This window comes from Gymnoscopelus braueri (genome assembly GCF_963280865.1).
Source record: "Gymnoscopelus braueri genome assembly, chromosome: 11".
Classification (NCBI taxonomy): Eukaryota; Metazoa; Chordata; class Actinopteri; order Myctophiformes; family Myctophidae; genus Gymnoscopelus; species Gymnoscopelus braueri.
In genome coordinates, this window is record NC_137613.1 from 37,064,571 (window position 1) to 37,089,407 (window position 24,837).

The 24,837-nt window shown below is 42.5% G+C and overlaps 1 protein-coding gene across 3 annotated transcripts in view; it reads right to left on the minus strand.

The window, feature by feature from the left end:
* Nucleotides 1-24,837, minus strand: part of ppp1r9a (protein phosphatase 1, regulatory subunit 9A) — an 84,218-nt gene that overhangs the window by 22,705 nt on the left and 36,676 nt on the right. For 2 of the 3 annotated variants that reach the window (XM_080443051.1, XM_080443050.1), the window contains exons 3-7: nucleotides 20,514-20,646; nucleotides 19,210-19,330; nucleotides 16,086-16,190; nucleotides 11,531-11,666; nucleotides 990-1,142 (exon numbers count right to left, since the gene is read on the minus strand). In XM_080443051.1, coding sequence (XP_080299177.1) covers nucleotides 990-1,142; nucleotides 11,531-11,666; nucleotides 16,086-16,190; nucleotides 19,210-19,330; nucleotides 20,514-20,646 — 648 coding nt within the window. The remainder of the gene's footprint in view (nucleotides 1-989; nucleotides 1,143-11,530; nucleotides 11,667-16,085; nucleotides 16,191-19,209; nucleotides 19,331-20,513; nucleotides 20,647-24,837) is intronic. The other variant, XM_080443052.1, reaches the window with a different exon arrangement.

Sequence of the window (24,837 nt, forward strand, 5' to 3'; positions counted from 1 at the left end):
CCCAATACAAAAACAAACAAGCAATCAGGAAACAGGCACGAGTGGCACGTGCATGCAAGTACTTTAGAAATGGATAGGAAAGGGAGAAACTATGACAAATAAGTACGAATGATGAACACATCAAGAGTGTTTACCTAAAAAGTGATGAAATATACGCAATGCGGCGGGGGAGAGAGAAGTAATGATGGAGAGCAGAACGGGAAACGAAGAGAGAGACAGCAAAATGAGTGGTGAGGGATTGGGACAGGGGATTACATTATTTTCTCTACTCGATATCCCCCAGCAGCGCACATAGCCCGGCCCGGGCCATTAATTAAATGTGTCACATAGCCATAGTAGCAGTTGGGGGTAGAGGCTGAAACGGACCAGTGCCAAAAGTAGCCGTGTGGTGTGTTCAATCAATATGACCAGCTGCCTCCGTTGCCTAAAGTGCATAAAATGAGTGAACTGTCAAAGAATGAAATGTGGTGCTCTGAGGTGATTTTATCTTTCATAGTGGTGGTATTAGCACCACATGCTGACCAAGGGTTGTTTTTTGTGCGAGGGAGGCTATGATAAGGAAGGGATCAAAATACAGGGTGAAACACTGGGGCCCCATCTTGCGAGCCGCCTTGCACCTTATGCCTAAACTTTTTTTGGCATTTTTTACTATTTTGAAAAACATTTTAAATAGTGAAAATACCGTAGCCGATCTACATCGACACGTTGTGAGCTTGTAGATCGGCAATTTGAACTATTTTAATATGTTTTTTAAAATAGTAAAAAAGGCCGAAAAAGTTTAGGCATAAGGGGTTTAGGCGGCGCAAGATAGGGCCCCAGGTCTATCACCACTTTGTAGGATTTGAATCAGCCATAGGAGAGTGAGCAGCACAAATCTAATCTAAGTTGAAGAATTAAGGAAAGTCGGAAATATGTATCTTAATTTATTCTATAAAGTATACCAGCCAAAGGGTCTTTCAGAAAAAAAATCATTTTGATGAACAGGTTACCTCTCTGAATTTCTGATAGAGTTTGGTGGCATCTAAATCTGAGGGGGACAAGATGTCGTCCGTCTCCGGGAGATCAAACACCTCAATGTTCTTCTCCCCGTCCGGCACCTCTGGTCCTCCGTCCTCCTCATCTGTGGCATACTCCCCTGTCTGCTTTGAAGGAGCACATAAGTACACAGTTAAATCCTCGGAGTTAATCTATCCATTTGTAACTCAAATAGTGTAGAAATCTAACCAAATTAACCCGTAAACATTAGGTTACATTTGTACATAGTTTGGAGAACACATGTGGAAACACAAACGGATGTCTGGTGTATCGCAGGCATCTTTGGATCTTTGGAAAGTGTGAACTGAAAATGCTTAGGTTTTTGGTTTGAAGTTTTTAGATGACAAGCAATACACCTATGCTCTAGATTTAGGAGACAGGTTGCACTGTTAATGTTGTGAATACAGAGATACCTGCCAGTGTTCCTGCACTATATTTCTGTATTTCTGTGTCAGTGTATTTTGGATGTAATGTTTGGGGAACTATATGATTGACACCTATGGTATGAATAATGTTACATAACATCCACTCACCACAAGAACTGAACCCAGAAAAGGAAGAATATGACAAGTAGGCCGGATGTTGGGACACCAACCAGAGAGTATGCCATATTCCCTTTTCGTCTTTTGTCTTTAGTCTGATATACTTATTTTAATTTCCAGTTACATTAGCAATAAATGTCGTGACCTATCCTTCCGCCAAATTTGTGACAACAACATTAAGGGATAAGTTCATGACATCATAAGTTAATGGACAGTTTCTTTATGCTCTTTTAGGAGAGACAGAAAGTACAGTGCTCAGAAAAAGAGCCGTAACTTGATACATTTTCTTTATTTTGAGAATATATTGAAGCATTACACAAGATACATATGTATGTGCATAATATAATATTGTAATTTACATACATTATATTCACATTCACAGGTACCCAAATCGTATTGAGATCATCTGGATAATGGGTAGGTAATACAGGGATCCCATCTTCTAGTAATCATCCCTAAGGTAATACTGCATCCCTAAGGTTCATATTCTATTAATATTTTATGCGCTTGTGCCTGTTCAAATTAATGGCTAAACTATACACATAGTAGACTGTGTAGGGCATGCTGGTCACTACAGCAGCAAGTGTGCCATTTTGCATTGGCTGTCAGGCCCTAGAAACACATTCAGCAATGATGATTAATTAGTGGGTTGTTTAATGAACTGCAAACAGAATAGAACCATCCAGCCATCCATACACAGTATCCATTTATTTTTCTTAGATGAAATGTATCTGCCATCTAACTAGTGTGTCTGTGATTCTCTAACTGCTAGACGGAGGATTTCTAATGCCATCTACTCTTCCCTATTCCCCATTTTGAATTACAAATGCTGTTTCGGTGAAAGAAAAAATGTAGATTCCACAGATGACTTGCCATTATGACCTAGTTTCTTGCAAAAAAAAACATTCCCACTCAATTTTAACTCAGCAGGTGCAATTATTTTAGTGGTCAGAAAGTAGGGCAGGACAGGCAGAGTATCTGTCTCATTCACTCTCAACAAACGTATCTCTGTCTCCCTCTTCTTTGTTTTTAAATTAGATAGTAAAGTGAACAGGCAGGAGGTGACACAAGATTGATTCAAACCCACATCATCATGATTAGGCGTGTGCCTTGGCGGTATCGTGGTGGGGTCGCATCGTGAGTCGAGACGCGTTGAGCTTGTAGATCTGCTATTTTCACTATACTGTATTCTTTTTTTAATAATCATTCATTAACTCATTCACTGCCACAATTATTGCTGGCCGCGTTTGCCCACTGCCAGAGATTTTTCATTGAAAAAAAAAAGTACTCAGGAGCCGAGATACAGAATTTTTAAGTTTTAAGTTAACAAGGAAGTGGATGGGAGTCTAGATCTTTAAACAATCATATCTCCTTGGTCTTTGGGTCAAATTACGTTTTTTACGTCAGTGGCAGGATTGGTAAACGGGACAAATTACGTTTTTTACGTCAGTGGCAGTGAATGAGTTAATCGTAATCGAGGCAAAAGTTTGAAATAAAAGTGAATTGTTTTGAAGTCATATGGCCAAGCCCTAGTCCCTTCTACTCCATCTCTCTCTTCTGCACATCCCTTCATCCACCACGCCCCCGAGTCACCCCATCAGATAGAGGTCTTTAGGAATGATTTGTTTGTCTGCATGGTCATCAGAGAGTCCCATCTCCATTATTGGCTTTCCTGTTGCCCTGGCAACAGCATTCTACGCTACGCGTTCCCATTTAGAGGAGGCGGGGTCAGCGCGGTTGCCGTTGTGGACGGGGTGGGCTATAAAAAACCAATTTGCACGTAATATATGCACCACTTGCTAGCTAGCACATGCATGATGAGGAGGAAAAGAGATGGTTTAAGCCGGGGAACGCTCGCCGTGGCTGTCTGGAGGTTTGATGATGTGAACTATGAATACGTAATACGGATATGATATGTGCATAATGGTTCACACTGATTTGTAGAGAGGAGGATGTGATAGGACCTGTCTTCTGGGAAGAGAGAGGAGAGAGTGGGAGGTGTGCGTGCATGTGTGTGTGTGTGTGTGTGTGTGTGTGTGTGTGTGTGTGTGTGTGTGTGTGTGTGTGTGTGTGTGTGTGTGTGTGTGTGTGTGTGTGTGTGTGTGTGTGTGTGTGTGTAGGTGTATAGAGTCTCCCCATATGAGTGCTTGCTTGGGTGCGCACATAAATCTGCTTCTGTCTGTGTGAGAGCACATGTGTATCCTAGCAAATGGGCATTTGTGTACGTGTGCTTTGTTATGGGTATGCTTACACACAAGCATGTACACATGGTTCTTGGTGTGTACAACATGTATAAGTGTGTACTAGCAGCTGTGTAAACACAAGCATGTCCAAGACGCTATGCCTGCTAGTGCATTTGATTGTGCAGTATGCACACACACACACACACACATCTGCATGTGATTCTGTGTGTGTGTGTGTGTGTGTGTGTGTGTGTGTGTGTGTGTTCATGTATATAATGTGAGCATGAGTGTCTATGATCATCATCAGCTTAAAGAGTTATATATCCTCTCTTGAGACCCAATTCCCAATACCAGACTTCCATGCATACATGCTGCTGTCGGGCAGAAACCTTGTATGTCCAAAACTGTGTTCCAATGGCTCCAATGTAGTTATGATTTAGTCACAAGCTTTTGTTAATACCGTACTTTTCATTGGTTCAATATTTATAAAAACCCACAGACACATTTAACCCCTTTCACTTAACAAAACAATAGCAAAAATAGCAGATCTACATGATCACAACGCTTCACATCGCGACGTGTTGTGAGCTTGTAGATCGGCTATTTTTGCTACTTTTGTGTGACGCTGGATAGTATAACGAAGTAGGCCATTCATTTACCAAAAAATATAATAATGTATCTCCATATAAATATGTAGATACAAGGTATCTGCCTGACAGCAAGGATAACCACTTTATGGTGAGAAACCCCCCCCCTGTGGTGAGAGCTTCTTCTAATACGTATTTATAGAAATATTAATATTGATGAGTTCTCATTATTGCCCCCTAGATCACTCGAACAGCTTCATAATTGTTTACCCAATCGACGGTTGTATAAGGATGTTATGGATGCTTTGGTGTTCTGAGGCAGCGCAAATTTCTTGTGTTTTTCCCCCCTCCACAGCGTCCTTTATTGATGTACAGTAATGTATGGATTAGTGATGTTGACACAGTTAGAATCACTTCTCTGCACGAGTCTCTGTGTAAGACACTGTTCATTCGCTTAAATTTTGCGAGCGATTTGATCAATAAACAAAGATGGTTATTGTGAAAAAACTAATCCATTATTCATTAGGGTCCAACGCCTTAAAATGTGTAAACATTGTATAATTAAAAACATAGGAAAAAAATATTCATGTTTGAAAAATAGCCTTGTATCCAATGTTTTTTAAAGCAAGAGAAGGAAATTACCATATAAGAAGGTTGTGTACATTTGAAACTTGAAAAGTCAGAACCAATGTGAAATAAATGTGAAAATTTGTTTCAGTTTTGGCAGTCAAGCTATGGAATGGTCTACTGAAGAGCTAAAATGGTGTATGATTTCTGCTCTCTGTTAAAAAAAACACATACCTTGTTGGTTGTCCCACGTTACATGTTTGTACATGAACCACATATTGTAGGACTACCTGAATTTCTACCTGAAATTCAAATAAGGGACACCCGGCCAGGCATCAGTTATTTCCAAGAAAAAGATAAATCTCACTGTTATGTATGTATTATATTAACAACCTGTTTCATAATATGAGCTGTTTGAACTTGTAAGATGTGTGTCATTGATTCAGTCTAAAAATAAGGAACAAAGTGTGTTTCCTTATCAGTTGGGCACGTCTTTTAGTTTCCAAATAAGGGACGATTCCATATAAGCAGTCGTGGAAAAAGTACTCAAATTCTTTACTTTGAAGTAACAGTACCAATACTACAATATAGAAATACTCAGCTACAAGTAAAGGCCAGAATTCAAAATGTACTTGAGTAAAAGTACAAAAGTATTGGCATCAAAATGTACTTAAGTACCAAAAGTAAAAGTACTAAAATATTTGAAAATAGCCGATCTACAAGCTCACAACGCGTCGCATCGCGACGCGTTGTGAGCTTGTAGATCTGCCTAGGTATGAAATAGGGCTAAAGTGGTTAATGTATGTTTTATAATATAATAATTTATATCTGAAAAGTAACTAAAGTTTTCAAATAATTGTAGTGGAGTAAAAGTACAATATTTGCCTCTGAGATGTAGTGGAGTAGAAGTAAAAGTACTGAACATTGGAAATACTCCAGTAAAGTAAAAGTACCTCAAGTGTACTTAAGTACAGTACTTGAGTAAATGTACTTAGTTACTTTACACCACTGGTGTTGCTGGTGTGCTCATGAACCTCCATCTATGAACTCAACCCTCTCTCTCTCTCTCTCTCTTCTCTTTCTCCACTGAAGTGTCTAGTAAAGCGGAGTTCCACACAAAGGACTAAATTCCAGCCATGCTTTTCTATATGAGATGTAAAGAGGGCTGACAGGGCTTCATTTCATGTGTATGGGACTGTGAGTAAAGTAGAATTGTGATTGGGCTCTGTGGGGGCTGGAGGAGGAGGGTCCCCCATACAGAGAGGTCCTCAATCCACCACCCAGCAGGAAACAAGCATGTTTTAACAATTGCTGACGACAGTATAGATCTGCACGTATCATCATGTTTCTAAATCCGTCTAATACGTGTCTACTGTGCGTGCACGTGTGTGCGCGTGTGTGTGTGTGTGTGTGTGTGTGTGTGTGTGTGTGTGTGTGTGTGTGTGTGTGTGTGTTCATCTGTGACTGTATCTGCTCCTTGCACAAATCTCTGCATGAGTACATTTGTTCCGCTGTGTTTGTGAATATGTATATATATGGCATGCACTGGCCCATTTTATTGTATGAGTGTACAGTACGTGTGTTTGTGCATGAAGGTGTATCAGCGAGGGCACCGGAGGACACACACACAAAAATGTACATACACACACACACACAAAACGCACACACACACACACACACACACGCACACACACCACAGAAAGACCTAGTGTACATAGTGTGTGAGTGGCAAGGCCCTGAGCTCACAGGCGGGTGGATTAGAGGCTGTGTGAGGAAGAAGTGCTTTCAGGATAAACATACTTTCTAGTACTACTGCAGAAGACGGATGGTGAGTTTCTCTGTGTGTGTGTGTGTGTGTGTGTGTGTGTGTGTGTGTGTGTGTGTGTGTGTGTGTGTGTGTGTGTGTGTGTGTGTGTGTGTGTGTGTGTGTGTGTGTGTGTGCGGCTGTGCGCGTGTGCGTATTGTCTTCCAGCTTTATGATGACCAATTGTCCTCAGAAATACTATATTGAGGAAAGTTTCGTTTTGGTTAAGGGTTAACCACTTAACCACAACAATGGTCTAAATTATTTCAATTATTTTTTATAATCCTTCTAAAATTTGCTAAATCTCACGGTTGGTATGTGTATCTGTCCTTCTCGTATCTCGAGAACCGCCTGACTGATCGACTTGGGGTGTGGTGCCCGGTGTGAAGTCAGTCGGATCAGCAGTTCTGGACAACCGATCGATTGGACTGGCCTCAGGCACCGGCACTCCCTCATTACCATTTAAAAAAGTTAAAATGGGTATGGTTAGACATGCTGTAGTGAGTGTTTGGGGAATAGTAAGAGGTTAGGGAGTGGTCAACGGAAACTCGCTCAAAAGCATAGTAATCCCAATGTGTGTGTGTGTGTGTGTGTCTCTCAGTGTGTCCATGTCAAAGCGTACTGCCAGTTATATGGACTTAATGAGCTATCATCCTCTGAAGCTGTCATGGATTGCTAGAGGCTGCTTTACTCTAACTGACAACCATGAAACTAATAGTGACTTTCGTCGCTATCAGAGAGAAAGCTTGTATCTCCATATCTTTATATTTTTTCATAAATTAATTTGTCGACTCGTATTGACAGTTTTGTGCAAAAGTAGGGAAAATAGATGATCTACAAGCGCACAATGTTTCTAAAAAATTTAAAACATTTTGAAAAACTAAACAAAACAAAACAAAACGTTTTGAAAAACGATTGCCTAAAATGCCCGAAATACGGACAAACAAGAGCTTGTGAAAAAATAACAACCACATTGGCTCCATTGAAACACAGGTTCTTTTGTTCCATTTCCTGAAAAGTAACGGTTTTGGACATACACGGTTTCAGGCCGACAGTGACGCCATGTAGTGACATGCAGGAGAAATACCTTCTGTGGAAGCTGCTATCCAGAAACGGGTTCTTTTAATACACAACTATAATAGCACATTATTAATGGCAAATCAAAGAATTTGTAGCTGTCACGGTTCCATTACTGTTGGATGGTAATGGGCAATGGATATGATTCCAACTGTTCATTACCATTCCAATAGTTGGAGATCCATGCCAGCTGTCTGTGAGGTACATAAATTGGCACAGGGCGTGAACATGACTTGGAATGCGATTGCTCTACAGTGGCCAAGATAAAGTGTGCTCAGGGCGGTACAGTACTGCCATTAGATTTGTTAAATAAATGAGCTAGCCTTTTCTGTTGATTTACCTAAGGACAAATAACAAGGCTAATAGGCTAGTTGAGGAATACGGATGAGGTTTTCTTCCCCCTCCAAAATATGAGACAAAATCTAAATGTCATGGTGTTTCTTAAAATATTGTTCTGGACTTGGGTGATAAACAGGGAATATAATATAATGTGGTGTAAAGTTGTTTGTGAAGCTGAATTGTCTTTCGCTATTAGACCACATTCTCCGTTCTCCCTGTGACCCAGAATGCACCTGATTTTCTATCTAGCTGCCTAATTACCTTGAGCCCTGGGACACCAGGTGAATGAATGAACTACCTGTCAAAACAGAATACTAGTAGCTACAGTATCTGGACACTAATGGAATGGAAACGAGAACCTATCACAGGGAAAGCTCTCCATGCACAGTGTTGGACCCTGTTGTTATTCATTATCTCCACTTGAAGGCCGAAGGGCAGAGGGGAGATTATGTTATATTCTTTTCATATTTATACGTATATTAAATATTTAATTTGAATTTATAATGTGTAAGACAATAGCAGTCAGAGATCGGGCTGAAACCTTATCTAAATATGGAGTCATAGGTCATACATATGTCATAGATCACAGAAGTCATAGACTTCTAAATATGGAATTCCACCAAGTTTGGTGGAGAAATATATTCCACCAAGTGCACCTTTCTAATTGGAGATTAGTAGTGAGACGAATCAAATTCACGTTTGTTCCGTTCCTGACATTCACAGCTCAGATGTTTTTGGAGACAAGACTTCCCTCTTTGTTTTCCCATTCCTGTGCATAATTGACTCAATGCGAGTCACCTTTTTTATTTCCTTTATGTGTCCTGTATTTTGTCAATATTTTCCTGAATAACTTGCAAACACTTCTGTTATTTCAAGGTTCACTGTGACGTAATTAAGATGTCAATCAATCGGTGGGGGGAGGGCGGGATAGGGGAATGAGTTTTTTTTTCCATCTCCTTTTTGTATATCTTTGTGATATAATGAGTATTAAGATGCTATGCATAGCATCTTGGGCTTTTGTAAAAAGAAAGATGTCAATCAATCAATCAATCAAACCGGTGATGTTCTTCCTAGACGGCCACTCTACCCACTCAGCTCTAAGGTCAAGACGTTTCTATTTTCGTTACCATTTACACATTGTCCTTGTGGGGGTAGTAGAGACTGTTTCTGAGTGATGTGTCAGCCACAATATTGTTTAGATTGCCATTTGTGTTGTTTGGCAATATTTAATGGCATAACTATATTATGTGGTATTTGAGTGCATGGTGGTGGCACAAACTGTTTATTGACAATTGGAAGAACACCGTCTCAATGTTTTTACACGGTATAATCCTATAATCTGTTAATTTATCAATCCGTGGATCCTACAGGGTTCTGGGCCTTGTTACTCCATTCCAGACATTGCTGAAATTCTATTTTATCATGATGGCATTTTTTACTCTTAACCAATATTACCCCAGTTTATACTTTACGTCATGCAAATATAGCCAATCTACAATCTCACAAAGCGCCGCAAGTGAGCTTGTAGATCGGCTATTTCCGGTGAAGGGATCTGGTGACTGGTGTAGTGGGAAATACTAAAGGATCTAATCAACTAATTATCTAGGGTTTAAGTGGTTAAACACTGTATACAAATAGCTAAGTGTCCAGTACAGGTACAGAGATAATAAGACATGCAGAGTCAGGTGGATGGGCTGTTCAGCAGCCTAACAGCCTGCGGCAGGAAGCTGTTTAAAGGAGAATTACAGTCATTTTAGATGTTTGCTTTGATGTGTCGCTAATCACTCACCAACATACAAAGGGCCGTTGAATTTTTCCAGAGAAGCCCCTGTTGTCCATTGTGGAGACGCCTTCCCCTGGCATAATGGAGTAATGTGTATAAATGAAAATCGCCTATTTTAGCACCTCCAAAGTTGTTTTTTTTTCTACTAATCCTCATTTTGCAGTGTACTGACACTCAAACATGCACTGAATGTCCCTTATGAGCTGCCGTTCATGCAGAACGACGTGAAGCTTGTCCTCGGTGTTGCCAGATTCTGTGAGAGAAACAAGCAACCAGCTCCATGTCGTTCTGCATGAACGGCAGCTCATAAGGGACATTTAGTGCATGTTTGAGTGTCAGTACACTGCATAATGAGGATTAGTGGGAAAAAAAACGAACTTTGGAGGTGCTAAAATACGCGATTTTCATTTATACACATTACTCCATTATGCCAGGGGAAGGGGTCTCCACACACACACACACACACACACACACACACACACACACACACACACACACACACACACACACACACACACACACACACACACACACACACACACACACACACACACACACACACACACACACACACACACACACACACACACACACACACACACACACACACCTTTGTGACCCCTTGCACACCTACTCTGAAATTGCCATTGGCTGTGATGATGTCAAATCCAATTCGATTCATGTGTTTTTCGGATACTTCCTAACACACAACAACATGTCAGCGAGGCACTTTGACAGAGTGGTCAAAGCTCCTACTAATCTCCCATCTCAAAGTTCAATATCTCCATCCAGGTGGCATTATTGTGAAGTGACGATTGAGGGGATGATCAGGGTGATTTGTCCATTTTCCGATGCTAGGCTTGAGATGATTTCATTCACATCAGAGAGCTTGGACGTGGGAAGGTCAATGATTTTGGAGGCAGTATACAGTATGTGATGCTGGTAAGTTTGTTTTTGTTGGACATGGTCAGTATGTTGAAAAAGCAAGGGGAACAGTACAACAGGATGGGTTGAATTATGTTTTGTAGAGCAACAACAAGAGGTGGGGGGCAAGAGACAGTGCTCTGAGATTACGGATAACATGGACACAGACTGAGTCTTTGCTGGCAGTCAGGGCTTTATTTATTTATTTACTCTGGCAGTGGAAGAGTTTATAACCAGTTGTTTGTTTTGTCAGCTATACTTTTTAGGTAGTTGTCACGCACCATTGCGTTTAGTGGGAAATTGTGTTTTTCTAAACTATAACAAAGCTATTGACATAGTGTTTAGAGAATGGCAGTGTCATCATCAGAGTAACTAAAGTAGGCCCTATGTGGTGGTGGGTGAGGGCCTGGTGCAGTCATTTGTGTATAGAGTGAAAAGGAAGGGACTAAGGACACAGCCTTGAGGCGGTTTGCGAGATTAGCTCCAGATACACACACACACACACACACACACACACACACACACACACACACACACACACACACACACACACACACACACACACACACACACACACACACACACACACACACACACACACACACACACACACACACACACACACACACACACACACACACACACACACACACACACGACTAGCCAGCCTGTGTGGTTTTTTTTCTTACCTCGTCGTCATCAGCATCATACTGGGCATATTGCTGTTCCAGCAGCTCTCGCTGCCTCCTCTCCTGTTCCAAGGTCTGCTGGATGAGAGTGGCCACCTCGCTCTGCTGGCCTGGACGCTCTCGACCAATCATAAACCTGCAACACACACCAACACACACACACACACACACACACACACAGCTGGACAATCAGCATCACCCTGCATGCTTATTGCTAGACACTGTCGTCCTCTTGAAATGGAGGCAGCGGCAGTGACAGCTCAACTAGGTCAATTGGGAAATATTTACATTTGGAGAATGTTTTTTGTTTCATCAATAAATAAATGTAGTGAAGACTCAAATGAACACATGCCTTTTACTAACCACTAAAGACCTATATTCCTTGTCGTAACACAAACAGTGTATTGTACGCGTCGTGAGCTTGCAGATAGGCTACTTGCGCATGATACTGTCCCACGGCAAAGTATAAAATAGGGCTTAAGTGGTTGAGTGGAGATGGAGAGAGGTGTCACGTCTAATTCACCCTCTCCATAACCTCATACAATAACGGATGATTGATTTTCTTTCTCAGTTATTTCAGGAAATCTATCCCCAACACAGCAGGGGTTCTGTAAGTGTGCTGGGATGTGTGAGTTTGTGTGTGTCTGTACTTGTGCGTTTGCATGGAGTATGTGTGACAGGGAGAGAAAGGGAGAGGGGAGAGGGAGAGGGAGAGAGGGAGAGAGATTGCATCCAATCAAATGAATTCAGCTCTGAAATTCTGCTCCAGATAATTATAATGGCTGTTGTGGAAATGCCTTCCGCTCCAGTGGAAGAGTCCCCTTTGAACTACTATGTAAAGTAACAGCCAAGTATGCTAGAGAGAGAGAGTGTTACCGAAAATGACAGAAAGAGAGAAAGAGAGGGAGAGAGAGAGATGCTGAAAATAACAGAAAGAGAGAGAGGGAGAGAGAGAGGGAGAGTTACCGAAAATAACAGAAAGCGAGAGAAAGACCGAAAGAGAGAGGGAGTGAATCCTGACCCTTTTCACCAACTAGCTAGTGATGGCTCCTTATGGGAGCAGGACAGCAGGGGTCTGAGGAGCAGCTGACCTGGAAACAGCCATTTATCCTCATACACAGTGGGGCTGTCTTGTCTCTTCCCTGCCTCCCACTGTGCTGAGGCTGCCACACACACATACACACAAACACGCACGCACGCACACACACACACACACACACACACACACACACACAACACATGCACACCACGCTTGCTTGCGCGCGCACGCACGCACAGAGGTGTTTCATTTCCAAGAGCAGAGCCCTGGCTTTACTCATAAACCCCTTTTCTTTTTCAATTAACAAAAAGTGCACAGCAAAATCTGTTTTTACTGTAACTCTTGGGAGTGTAAAATTGGACCCATTTCCACATTCTCTGAGATTTAATCAAACTTGTGTGGTGTAAAATCTATGATCGGGGATCTTTAAGGCTTTAGGGCTTCAAGGCCCTCAAATCAAATCTTGTTTGTGACTGATTCTACTGAAAGAAAGTGCTCCGTTCCTCTGCTCTGCTCTGCTCTCACTTCCCTCTTAGCCTGGAAACCAGACCAATCTGGCCATGCCAGTCTACTTCCCCTCACTCTTCACTTGAGGACAAAAGGAAAGGAAAGATGCAGAACGGAGAGGTGAAGAGGGTGATGGAAGATTAATAGTAATGCCTAATTTATACTCCGTCAAACGATGTACAGTAAGTGTACTTAATGTAGGCTATAGATGTACAGTATATACCGTCTATAAGTCTTTATATACAGTACCTTCTATTAATAAGTGTGCCACAAATGTATACTGTATACCTTCAATAAATCTGATAAAAAATGTTTACATCATTTCCCAAAGATGTTCTCTCCAGGTGGTCTGTATGACAGGAGGACCTTTAAAAGGTGAGTTTTCACAACAGAAGCTGGGGGTTCTCTCTGTGGAACTGAACACAGTTCTAGATTGATTTGCTAGGAAGCCAGGGTTAAATATAGTTGAAACTGCAGAACTAGGACAGTGGGCCATAAAACCTCCAGTGATCAGCGAGCGGAAGGATTTACTGAGACGGACGAAGAGGAGGAGGAGTAGCATCAGCGTATGAGAGAGGATAGATTAAGAGGGAAATGTATGTTAAGCGAAAAAAGAGGCAGAGAGAAGGGTTTGATGATACCTTCGGGCAGAACTATTACTCTGCTGTGAGTGATAGCTGGGCACACGAGTTAACATGCACACGACTGCTCTGTGATTACCTAGTTAGTCATTAGCAATGGCATAACTTCATCAGTCAGTCAGTCAGTCAGACAGACAGACATATCCGTTTATAGGGCTGGCCATACATGAAAAATTGCTGGACCTAAGCTATATCCTGTTGTGCCAAAGTCAATATAAGAAAGACAAACAACATCCATCCAGCCATTACCAGGATCACTGATGTAATACTGTACACATCTTCATTCAGACACTGTCTACATTAACATTATACAGTATGCCAGGGTTCCCCAATTACTTTTCCCCAAGGGCCAAATTATGTCTCGGGTAACAAGCCGAGGGCCAGGGGCATTGTGCCCGCGCGCGAAGCACAATGAACTAGTTTTTTATTCGTTTTTTTTCTCCAATCGAGCTAATTTGACACTGTTATTTTAGGCCTGGTATTCTTAAATCTTGTGTTGAGGGTCACATAAGGAAAAAATGCACTCTGGAAACAAAATAAGTATAAAATAATAATCAACCATTCACTTAAAATATTTGGTTGTTACAGTCTGCTTGTAATACACAAGCAGACTGTTAACAGCATTAACAGCAGCCAGTTGTACATACTGAAAATCTAAATAAGTCCAGAATCAACAATTTAATTACAGATGTGTTTGTTAGTCTGCTTGAACAGTAATACAGATTATTTTTTTTTCAAAAAAAGAAAAAAAAACTTTCTTCCAATTTTGACTGGAGTCGTCGCGGGCCGGACAGTTGCCTCTCGCGGGCCGCAAATGGCCCGCGGGCCGCCTATTGGGGAACCCTGCAGTATGCTCTCTGTGTCTTGCATCTACTAATAGGTAGGTAAATATTGGGTTTTTGGGTGAACAAGTCACTTGGGAAAAAGGAGTAGCAATGAAAACCAAAATGAAATAAAATACAGCTACTACTGTATATTGGGTCTTCCCTATATTACTGTATGTCCCACTCCAGTGGAGAAGCTAAACCTACAAACTTGCTGTCACCACTTGATGTACTAAGCTGTTTGCTAAAAATATTATTTGACAAAGTGTCTGCATTCCCTGAAAGGAAAGGAAGCTTTTATCCATCAGAGTGTAGACCAGGCGGTTGAGGCCCAGAGAGAGAGTGTGTTTACAACAGATCGATGCAGTAGATGTCCTTCACATCACCACCTGTCATTCTGGCTGTGATAAGTCTCAGGGGGGTTCAGGCCAGGGTTACAAAAAGTAATTGACCACCGACTGTACGGATTATTTAATGGCAATAAAAGTCTCACCACACAGTAAAATCCTCATAGATTATTTAACTCTGAGAGAGTGAGACCTGTTAAGTCCATTTGTAACCCTTGGAGTTACAAATGGACGGATTAACGCTGAGCATTTTACTGTGCACTCTAGAGTGGATGGATGGATAATACATAAGGAAACTATGGAGACATCTGTTAAAACAGGAGGTGAAGCAAGTCAAGAAGAAAAAAATGAGTTTACAGAGAAAGAGTAAACTGAGGATTCAAATGGATCAGGGAGAGAGAGAGAGAGAGAGAGAGAGAAGAAAACACAACCCCATACGCTACCAAACCAGGAAAACAAGTACTGTACTGTATATTGATAACTCAAAGTGTTAGATAATGAGTCTTCATAGTCATACCGCCCAGAACTGGCTTCCCAAATCAAAGCCTTCCTGCCATGCTGTGTGTCTATTGTCTGGCTCTCTGCTGTTTTTGGCTGCCAAACACTGACTAGACTCTTCTCAAAAACACGGGAGTCTTTAGGCACAAATGGCCCTCTCTGCCCCATAACTTGACTCATTTCAGATATTGAGATGAGGTTAAAAGGTCTGCTAGTTCTCATTGGCACTATGCCACAGCCCAGGCACAGCTTCTTAAGCTTTTTACTAAGTGCTGTAGCTCATACAGTAACAGTATGCTGTATGAATGCCATGTACAATTTTACAGTAAAGCAGTTGGCTAAAATGATGAAAGATATGATTTTCTTATGACTGACCTTATTAAACAAGACCAGGAGACCTGGTTCTGCCAGACCCAATAAGTACTTTATAAGATCAGAGCACTACGGACTTCACATGACGTGTCAGCCTGTGTCTATGCCCATGTATGGACGAAAGGGGGACAGACTTTTTTGGCTGGGGCCGGAGGACAAAGTGACCATGCCCATGTATGGACGAAACAGGTACAAAGCCTCATGTAAGCCCGACCCCTTGGGTCTGGCAAAAAGAAGCTACTTAGGGCTAATAGTTTAAATCTGTTTATTTGTCTCAAAACATGCGCGTGTGTGTGCGTGTGCGTGTGCGTGTGTGTGTGACCTTACCGGACAACTCCTGCTGTGTTTCGGAGGACAGAGGCAGCAAAGCTCTGTGTGACTCCCACCAGACTGGTGCCATCAACCTCCACAATCTGGTCGTTGACTTTGATCCTGACATGCAAACACACACAAAGGACAGCTGTCATTCCTAAGCTCGTGTGCGTATGCGATTGTCTCAGGAATAACCCATACAGCAAAAACAAACAAACTGAGAACAACATTCATCTCACATGATATGTTATACGCAATATCGATACTGCACTGTATCATCCTGCTGTGACAATGGAAATGTGATAATGTCACACTGCCAAAACACATTATTGGCGAGAAATGGAATACCCTTACATGCTTCGGGCAGCCATCTTGCTTTTTCAGAACGATTCATGACTGCGATGGGGAAAACCACTGCAAGAAGTATGCATCACGAGCGTCACACAAAAAATTCCTAGAGTATTGCCTTTCCAACAGACAAAAGAGAGCAGGCTCAGGGGCATTTAGGAAGGCTAATGCATACACTGTAAGATCCTGCGTTTTACCGGTCAGTTTGGTTACATTTGTACACTCTCAGATTTACTTGATGAATTAACGCTGAGGATTTGACTGTGTAGCATATTGCCTCAGGCCAGCATCTCAGGTCTGCTCTGCAGAGGACATAATATTAATGTATCATGTTAATGTTTAATATTAATGTTCAGGTAATCTGACATTAGAATAGACCGCCGAAGTCTGACGTCATTTACACATCCTTTGTTTGTCTACCTGGTTCGCAGTTTTCCACCCCCGTTCTGAATCCCATAGACGTATTTAATATCGCGTCAAATAAGAACTGTGTTCCAAAAATAAACAAATGACCCCGGCGTGTTGACTCTTATGGATATGAAGCATCAACTGACGGTGAGAAAACGCTAATGTTACTTCCGCCGAATTAGTTACATTTTCGCCAGAAACAGACTGTATCAAATATAAGTGACTGACTATCATAAACGATACAGAACCCCCTCCCTGACAATAACGCCGACACGCGGTGTTTATTTTTGGACCACAATTCTTATATGAGACGATTCTAAGATGACCCAATGTTATTCTCCATAGAGAAATTACTTCCGCAAACCTGGGGATGAACGAGTCACGTCAGGACTTCGGTGCTCTATAGACCATGATGTATTATGACATGTTTGAGTTTGTATGCTGTGTGTGTAGGACAGTTTAATCTCAACTCCCGCTTGCTGCAGTGCTGGCAGCAGGCAGCCGGCAGAATGCTAATCCGTTGCAAGGCTCCAAATCCATGCGATTTTAAACACTGACATAATGAGCCAATGAATCAATAATTAGACAATCGATGGTTCAATCAATCAACTGTTCAATCAATCAACTAATCAACTGATCAATGGGTCTATCTTTTTCTGTCTTTCTCAAAACTCTCGTTGAAGCTAAAAGACAAGCAAGGAGAAACTAGCTCCTTTTTGTTTTTACACCCCTAACCTCCAGTTCTAGTAAACACACAGAACCCACAGAGTCGATCATTTTGAGCACTTGTGAGTTTGCTGCCTTGCTCAGTGGCACTTGGCAAAGTGTAGACGTCTTCCATACACTGTTCCATTCCATGCAATCGGGCACGTCTGCAGACAGTCACCCCTCGTGTTGGACGAGGCGCCGCGCCTGTGGTGCCGCTCTCCCAGCATGCAGCAGTGTCAGCGTGTGCGTCAATCTGCCCGTGGCGTTGAACACATCAGGCACGGCTGTCATGTGAATGTATACAGACATGTCAGACTGACAGGTAGACAGAAGGAGAGAGCGAGGTGGCTGCCTATCAGAGCTGCAAACTCAATCACATGGTGACCTTCACAGGAACATGACTCTGGCTGTATCTTAATCTGCTGCTGTCTCTCTGATTGATGTAGAGAGAGAGGAAGAGGAGAGGTAGGTACCAAAAACCATAACGAAGATATCACGCTGTAGATTCTATACATTACCCTTTCCCCCTGACTCTAGTCTCTACCCCTACACACAAAGGTCATCAGCGACAGACATCATAATGATACAATGCCTATTTGTCTGCCTACTAGAGAGAGTGAGTGAGTGTGAGTGTGAGTGTGTGTGTGTGTGTGTGTGTGTGTGTGTGTGTGTGTGTGTGTGTGCGTCAGACCATTAAGAGCTCTGTAGCGATTGAGGCAATGGTGGAAGAAAATTACATTCTGTCTAGCAACACCTCACTACCCCCCCTGCCCTTCTACCAGCTTACCAGAGAGGAACCACATGTCTGTTACGTTGCGTTGTGCTACTGTTTGATTTGTGGTGTGCATGTACAGTACATGTATGTTACAGTAAGTTGGGGTGTGTGTGTGTGCGCGCCTTCTTGTGGGGATTTTTTTTATTATCTTACATTTTATAGGGAACATGACATTCTTCATGTGGAAGTGTGCACAGGGCTGCTGGTGCTCAATACACAAAGCTACCAATCTCCACCCACTATTATACGTAGCTACTGAAACATTCCCACAGGAAACAACTCCAGTACATTAAGGTTCCTCATGCATACACAGAGCAACACAGCTGTCATAATGCACTGAGTATTTATGGCATATTTAATCTGTTTATGTGAAACCTGAGTTAGAGAGAGAGAGAGAGAGAGAAGTTAAAAGTTGAGAGCAGAGGAAGCTAACCCACAATGGCCTGCTAGGGAGCCGTCATCGCTTCCATAACCCCAGCTTGAGTGCTTACAGTGTTGTTCACAGTTGACAATAAACAAACCAGCATGAATGCGCACGCACACACGCAAAATAATATGAGCACAAATTCATAGCCTGCTCTTTCCCTTTTTACACACAGGCACAAAACAGGCACAAACATACGCCTCCACATGCAGCCTGTCTGATGACTGCACCGGCACGTCTGGCAGTCTCTCTTTTATGTTTGAGGCTGTACCTCTCCCTCTTGTTCCGATCCTGAACCCATGCTGCTTAATCTGACAAGGCCAGGGCACGATGAAACCATGCACACGTGTGCATCAGGGAGAAGTATTTAAGGGAATCTCTGCATGTTGGGTGAGCTGTAAACAGAATATACTGTACATCTACAGACGTAGGCTTGTCACTACTACGACCACAGCCAATCAGAGAACAGCTCTCACCTGTCATCCCTCTCTGCGGCTCCGCCCTCAATAACAGTCTTGACGAAGATGCCCAGTTTCTCCAGGCCAGCGTCGGCCCCAACACCCATCCCGATGATGCTGATGCCCAGCCCATCTTCATCTACAAACACACAGAACACAGTTAAGACAGGAAGCCTTTTATTTATCTATTTTCATTTATTATGTCTTTTTTTTACAGATAGTTACAGTATACAGGCTAGAGACAGAAAACAGGGAGAGAGAGTCAGGAAGTGACATGCAGTAACGGTCCACTGGCCCGGGAATCAAACCACATCCTACGTCCTACGGTTCAAGTGGGTTTTTTTCCTTCCCTACTGGATGTGCGTGTGCAAAATTTCAGGTCAATCAGTCCAGCGGTGCCTGAGATTAGCTGCTCACAGACAGAAAGGCAGAGGGACGTACGAGGGCTAAAACATAATCCCCGGCGCCGGGCGTTCCGGCCTGGCAGAGATCATAAAATGTGAAAACTTATGACAATTTCCCCAATAAGGATGCCAAGGTTAATGTGGTTAAATGAATGCGGCCAATTAACTGGATGTGTGTGAGTGGATACACCACTCTGAGTGCGTTCGGGTTAGGACCTCCATTTACATGCTAGCAAATGCCCTGAAATTCCATTCAATACAACTGCACCCATCCTGATAATGGCGGTTGGGGGGGGGGTAAATTTGGACGGAACGCAGCAAGAATGGATGGACAGATGGATGGATGAATTTGCTCAGACAAATGGATAACAGAACCATTGATTTATTAATGGAGAGGGGCAGAGGGTGATTTCCTGAACACACAGCCAGGGGCTTCACAGAAAAAGGGGAAACGTGCAGCGTAGGGGAAACTCTCCTCCAGTGAGGAATCCAGCCCCTTCTCCCTCTGCCATCCTGTATTAATGATTCACAAGCCGGTCTGGTGTTACATAACACCAGAGTGGATGGAGGAATCCTAAAATGTATGCTTGTCATGCTATTTCAGGTTTGAAGAAAATACTGAGCCCGAGTCAAATAACCCTCTGACAAACACATAAAGAAGGGAAGGAGGTTTAATTTTTTATGTTTAAGGTTTAAAAAATATAAAAATATTGTTTAAGGTTTAAAAAATATGAAAATACCTCTGGCAGTTAATGGGTTAAGGTTCAACATAATCTTAGCCTAACAACTGTTTCTTTTTTTCCAACAGGACAGAAAAAGAAGAATTTTGAACTGACAAGAAATAAAGAATGAATGAAATAAAGAATGGCTGACCTCATTCAAAACCAAAGGAATCAAACAATCTCATTTGCTTCTCACCTTTCTCCAGCTCCACAGGGAAGAGCTCCAGCTTCTCCACCCTTTTTTCCAGCTCGTACTCGGCCGACGATGCCACCGGGTCCACTTCCTCATTGCGTCGGTCGTAGTCCTCGTTAGAGTAGGTGTGGAACACCTGGGGACGGAGCGCAATGAGTTACACCACAAACATATTGGAGTTTTCTGTGGTTCTTTGGGCTGTTTGAGGTGCTATATTACAATTTACAATGTAGGCAAATCGCATTCTTAACATTAACATGTCTGAGTGACATGTGGTGTAACAACAGCTGTGTCACATACTGTAGCCTACATCACTGTGTTCAATTAATAATAATAATAATGATAATTAATATTATTATTGTGTAGGTCAGTCGGAGTGTCTTATCGTTGTAGTTTACAAATGGATACGGTAAATTAACACTGAGGATTTTACTGTGATTCCATGGTCAATGCTGGGTGATGTTGGATGATGGATCTATTTCAATAGGATGCTGTTGGGCACCATTACAGGGAGGGCAGTATGTTTCAAACAAACAATGATAACGGAGGGTAAAATAACAATCTCTACAACTACTTTGAGTCTCTTTTTTACCCTACAACCGTCCTATACTATAAAATATTGCCAATAAGCTAAGCAAGATAAAGTAGCAGCGCCGTATATCATTGCTACTGTACGTACTCTCCACTATTCGATGGTGTAATGGAGAGAAAAGTAATTAGATCAATGGCATGTAGGAGGACCATGCCAACTAAACTACTTTGAACCTGGTTTATTTTGGGCAAGTCATTATAGGAGATAGAATTTCAAAAATAGCAGCTCTACAAGCTCACTAACTGATACGACACGTGATCTTGTAGACTGGCTATTATTACTATGTGTGATATTTAGAAGTATACGGTATAGGGCTTAAGTGGTTAAACCCTTGTCTGATATGTCTGCACTGGCCATTTCTTCTGGCAAGGAACCTCTCTTCCACAACAAGAGTCGCTGTCACTTCCAATCTCATCATAGCCAAGTGCTCAGTCAGACCACCACTCACTGCACTGGAGTGGTGAGAGAGGGGTGGGCGGGTGTGTGTGTGTGTGTGTGCATGGGCTGGTTAAAAAGTGCACGCTCTTGTCACGGGTACTGCAGACCTCTGCAGAAAACTGATGACCCATCTCTGTGTACGTTAATCTGGCTCTCGCAAACATGGATGGACACGCACACAAACACCTGCAACCCCTGCCGCCTGACTGACTGCAGCTGCTGTTATTAATAACCATCATTTATTTGAGTCAGGAACAAGTGACATTTGCCAAACGGCGGCACTCACATCGTGTCCCATGTAACCGTGGGCTTCGATTGAGAGAGATTCACAGCAGTCATTACAAACCCTCCATCCACCGATACCATTCACAATGCCCACACGTCAATAACAAGAAGATGAATAACACCTTTTTGTGCTGCACCCGTTACACATTAGCAAAATGAACAACAAAATAAAAATAGCAACAATAGAGATTTGCTCTGGACTCTGCTCTGAAAACAAGATCTGTGTCTCGTGTGTCCAGTAAAGCTGGATCTAGATTAGACAGTAGAGCCCCACCCACACTGGAGGATGCAGCTGGCTCAAAAATCTATTGGCTGTGTGCAGAGAGTGAAAGAGGGCAGAGTGCCCAAAGGCAGATAGTACATCTGAACAATGAGGAAGTTGGCCTCGTTTATCAATACTTGATCAATATTTGAGTATGTTTGGTGCATTGAAAGAGAGTCCGCCTGGTGGCTCGGTCAATTAGTGCTCTGACCACATAAATGAATCTGGCTCAGGTCCTGTGATGCAATCTCATCTCCTCGTCTCATCTAATAAAGCAGAAGTGGATTGAAGTGGATGCATTTCTCTTTACATGTCCCAAATAACATGCTAGAAAAATAAGGACCAAGGACACTATGATGTTGACTGATCAAAGGTGTGCCGAGGAGCCAAAGGTAGATGTAGATGGTGCTCTGTTAAGGTGTATTAGGTGATGTTCACACAGCATGGACACACTGAAGCTAGCACGTGATGATACCAGTGAGTGCTCTCCTCTCTTGTGTTTCTCTTCTATCCATGACCTCCCTGTCATCAATCATTTAGTGTGATCAACAGCCCTGCATTATTAAAGAAAGAGACACACACACACACACACACACACACACACACACACACACACACACACACACACACACACACACACACACACAATTGTACTTGTGAGGACGTGTGACTGATTTCCATTGGCTATATTCATTCGTCTAACCACCACCTATATTACTAACCAAACTTAGACTTAATGTCAAGTCAAGAGCTAAGCAGAAAGCGTGTGTGCATGTGTGTGTGAGAGAGAGAGAATTTCCTCCCAAAGCTAACCTTTCCTATGTGGAAGTATATTTCTGACAGAAAATGCACAATTCTTGTGGGGTTTTCCCCCTCAGTTGCAATGTAACACAGCTCTGTACACACATTATTTGTATTCCCTTTTAATTGTACATACATTATTTTGTTTTGATTGTTTTGCTTTGGCAATGTAAACATGTTTTCTCAGGTCAATAAAGCCCTGTTGAATTGAGAGAGAGAGCAAGCCATGAACTGCGGGTTTCAGAGGAGTAGCGGAAAAATGCTCCGCTTGTTTGTTTTCGTTGTGAAAAACATCAGATTCCTGCAGACTACTGCCACCCTTTGGCATGGAGCTATTTCCTGTCACGCAGGCGCACAACAGTCCCATCAGCCGACCGTCTGTGTGGTGTGTACTCAGTGTGCAGTTTCAGACCCAAACTGATCTCCCAATGTTTAGCATGTAGTAGTCAGGACACCTCAGCATGGTGTGTAGAGGCCTTAACCCATTAAAACCTGGAACGCATCTCATTTTTAGATTTGAGCTAAAAAGCATTATTTTACACTTTGGCTATTCAAAAATAGCAGATCTACAAGCTCATAGCACGGCACAGAGTGCCGCGCTATGAGCTTGTAGATCTGCTAATGAGCTTGTAGATCTGCTAATGAGCTTGTAGATCTGCTATTTTTTTATTTATTTTTATCGTGAAAATGTGTGCAAATCTTTGAATATATATTGTTTTAAAGCAAACATTTGTAACTTAAATCTTTGCTTCTGGGGGTCCCTGGAACAAGATATTTTGAGATGGGGGTCGGCGGCCAAATACATATCATTTTGTGGGTCCTTCACATGAAAAAGTTTGAGCACCACTAATATAAACATACGTTTTATCAGAATACTGTTGGGATTTAGAAGACATTTGTAGAATCGGCTTCAGGTCTTAAAGGGTTAAGTCTTAACCCTAAAACAGCCTCTTGCAAAAGTGAGGGCCATCAACTGAACTCATGTTCAGTTATTTTCCTCATCTCATTTGGTTATGTATACTGCTGTATTGTCATAAATACAGCAGTACACAAAATCGCACACACATACAGTACACACACACACACACACAAATGCGTGCGACGTACTGCACATTACCCTTGCACTCACCCTCACACACAGTGACAGTGCTGACGAGTGCTAACCCCGGATGCTCACCCCAGCTCTCGCCCTGTCCTGGATGTTACTATTGGCAGACACCACACCACTTTAAGTCTCCTCTCAGCAGTCGTTCTGTACTCTCTACATCTGTACATTAGCACACAGCCAGGGGCAGGGTGTAGAGAGATGGAGAGAGCCAGAGAGAGAGAAACAGAGAGAAACAGAGAGAGAGAGAGAGACAGAGAGAAGGGGGAGAGAGCGTGCACAAGAGAAAGAGTGAGGGAGAGAGTTATAATAATAAAGAGACAGAGGCCTACCCCAGAGGAAGAGAGATGAGGGGAAGAACCAGGAGCAAAGGGGTGAGTGGGGGGGCAGAAGAGATATATAGTGATATCAAAGGAGATTAGAAAAAGGACAGGCGAGAGGGGGAGGTGGAAGAGAACAGAGCGCCAGGCAGACAGAAAAAAAGAGCTGAATGAGTGACAGAGCAGAAGAGAGGAAGGACAGTGATAAAAATGAAAGAGCACACACACACAAAGGGAGCAGAAGCGAAGGTCCGAGGGAGAGAAAAGAGAAACAGACAGAGATACAGAGAGAGAGACACAGGTGGAGAGTAACAACTAATGACAGAAAGAGCCAGCGATGGAGAGAGAGAGAGAAATACGCAGAATAAACGGGACAGGGACATGAGGAGACTGAGTTTAGAGGGCAGAGCGATAGCGTATGAGTGTCTTTAACCTTGGCAGTACATGCTAGGATACTGCTGCCTGGGCTGGTTGTGTGGCACTCACTGGGGAGATGATGTTCAGAGAGCTGCAGTTCAGAACGC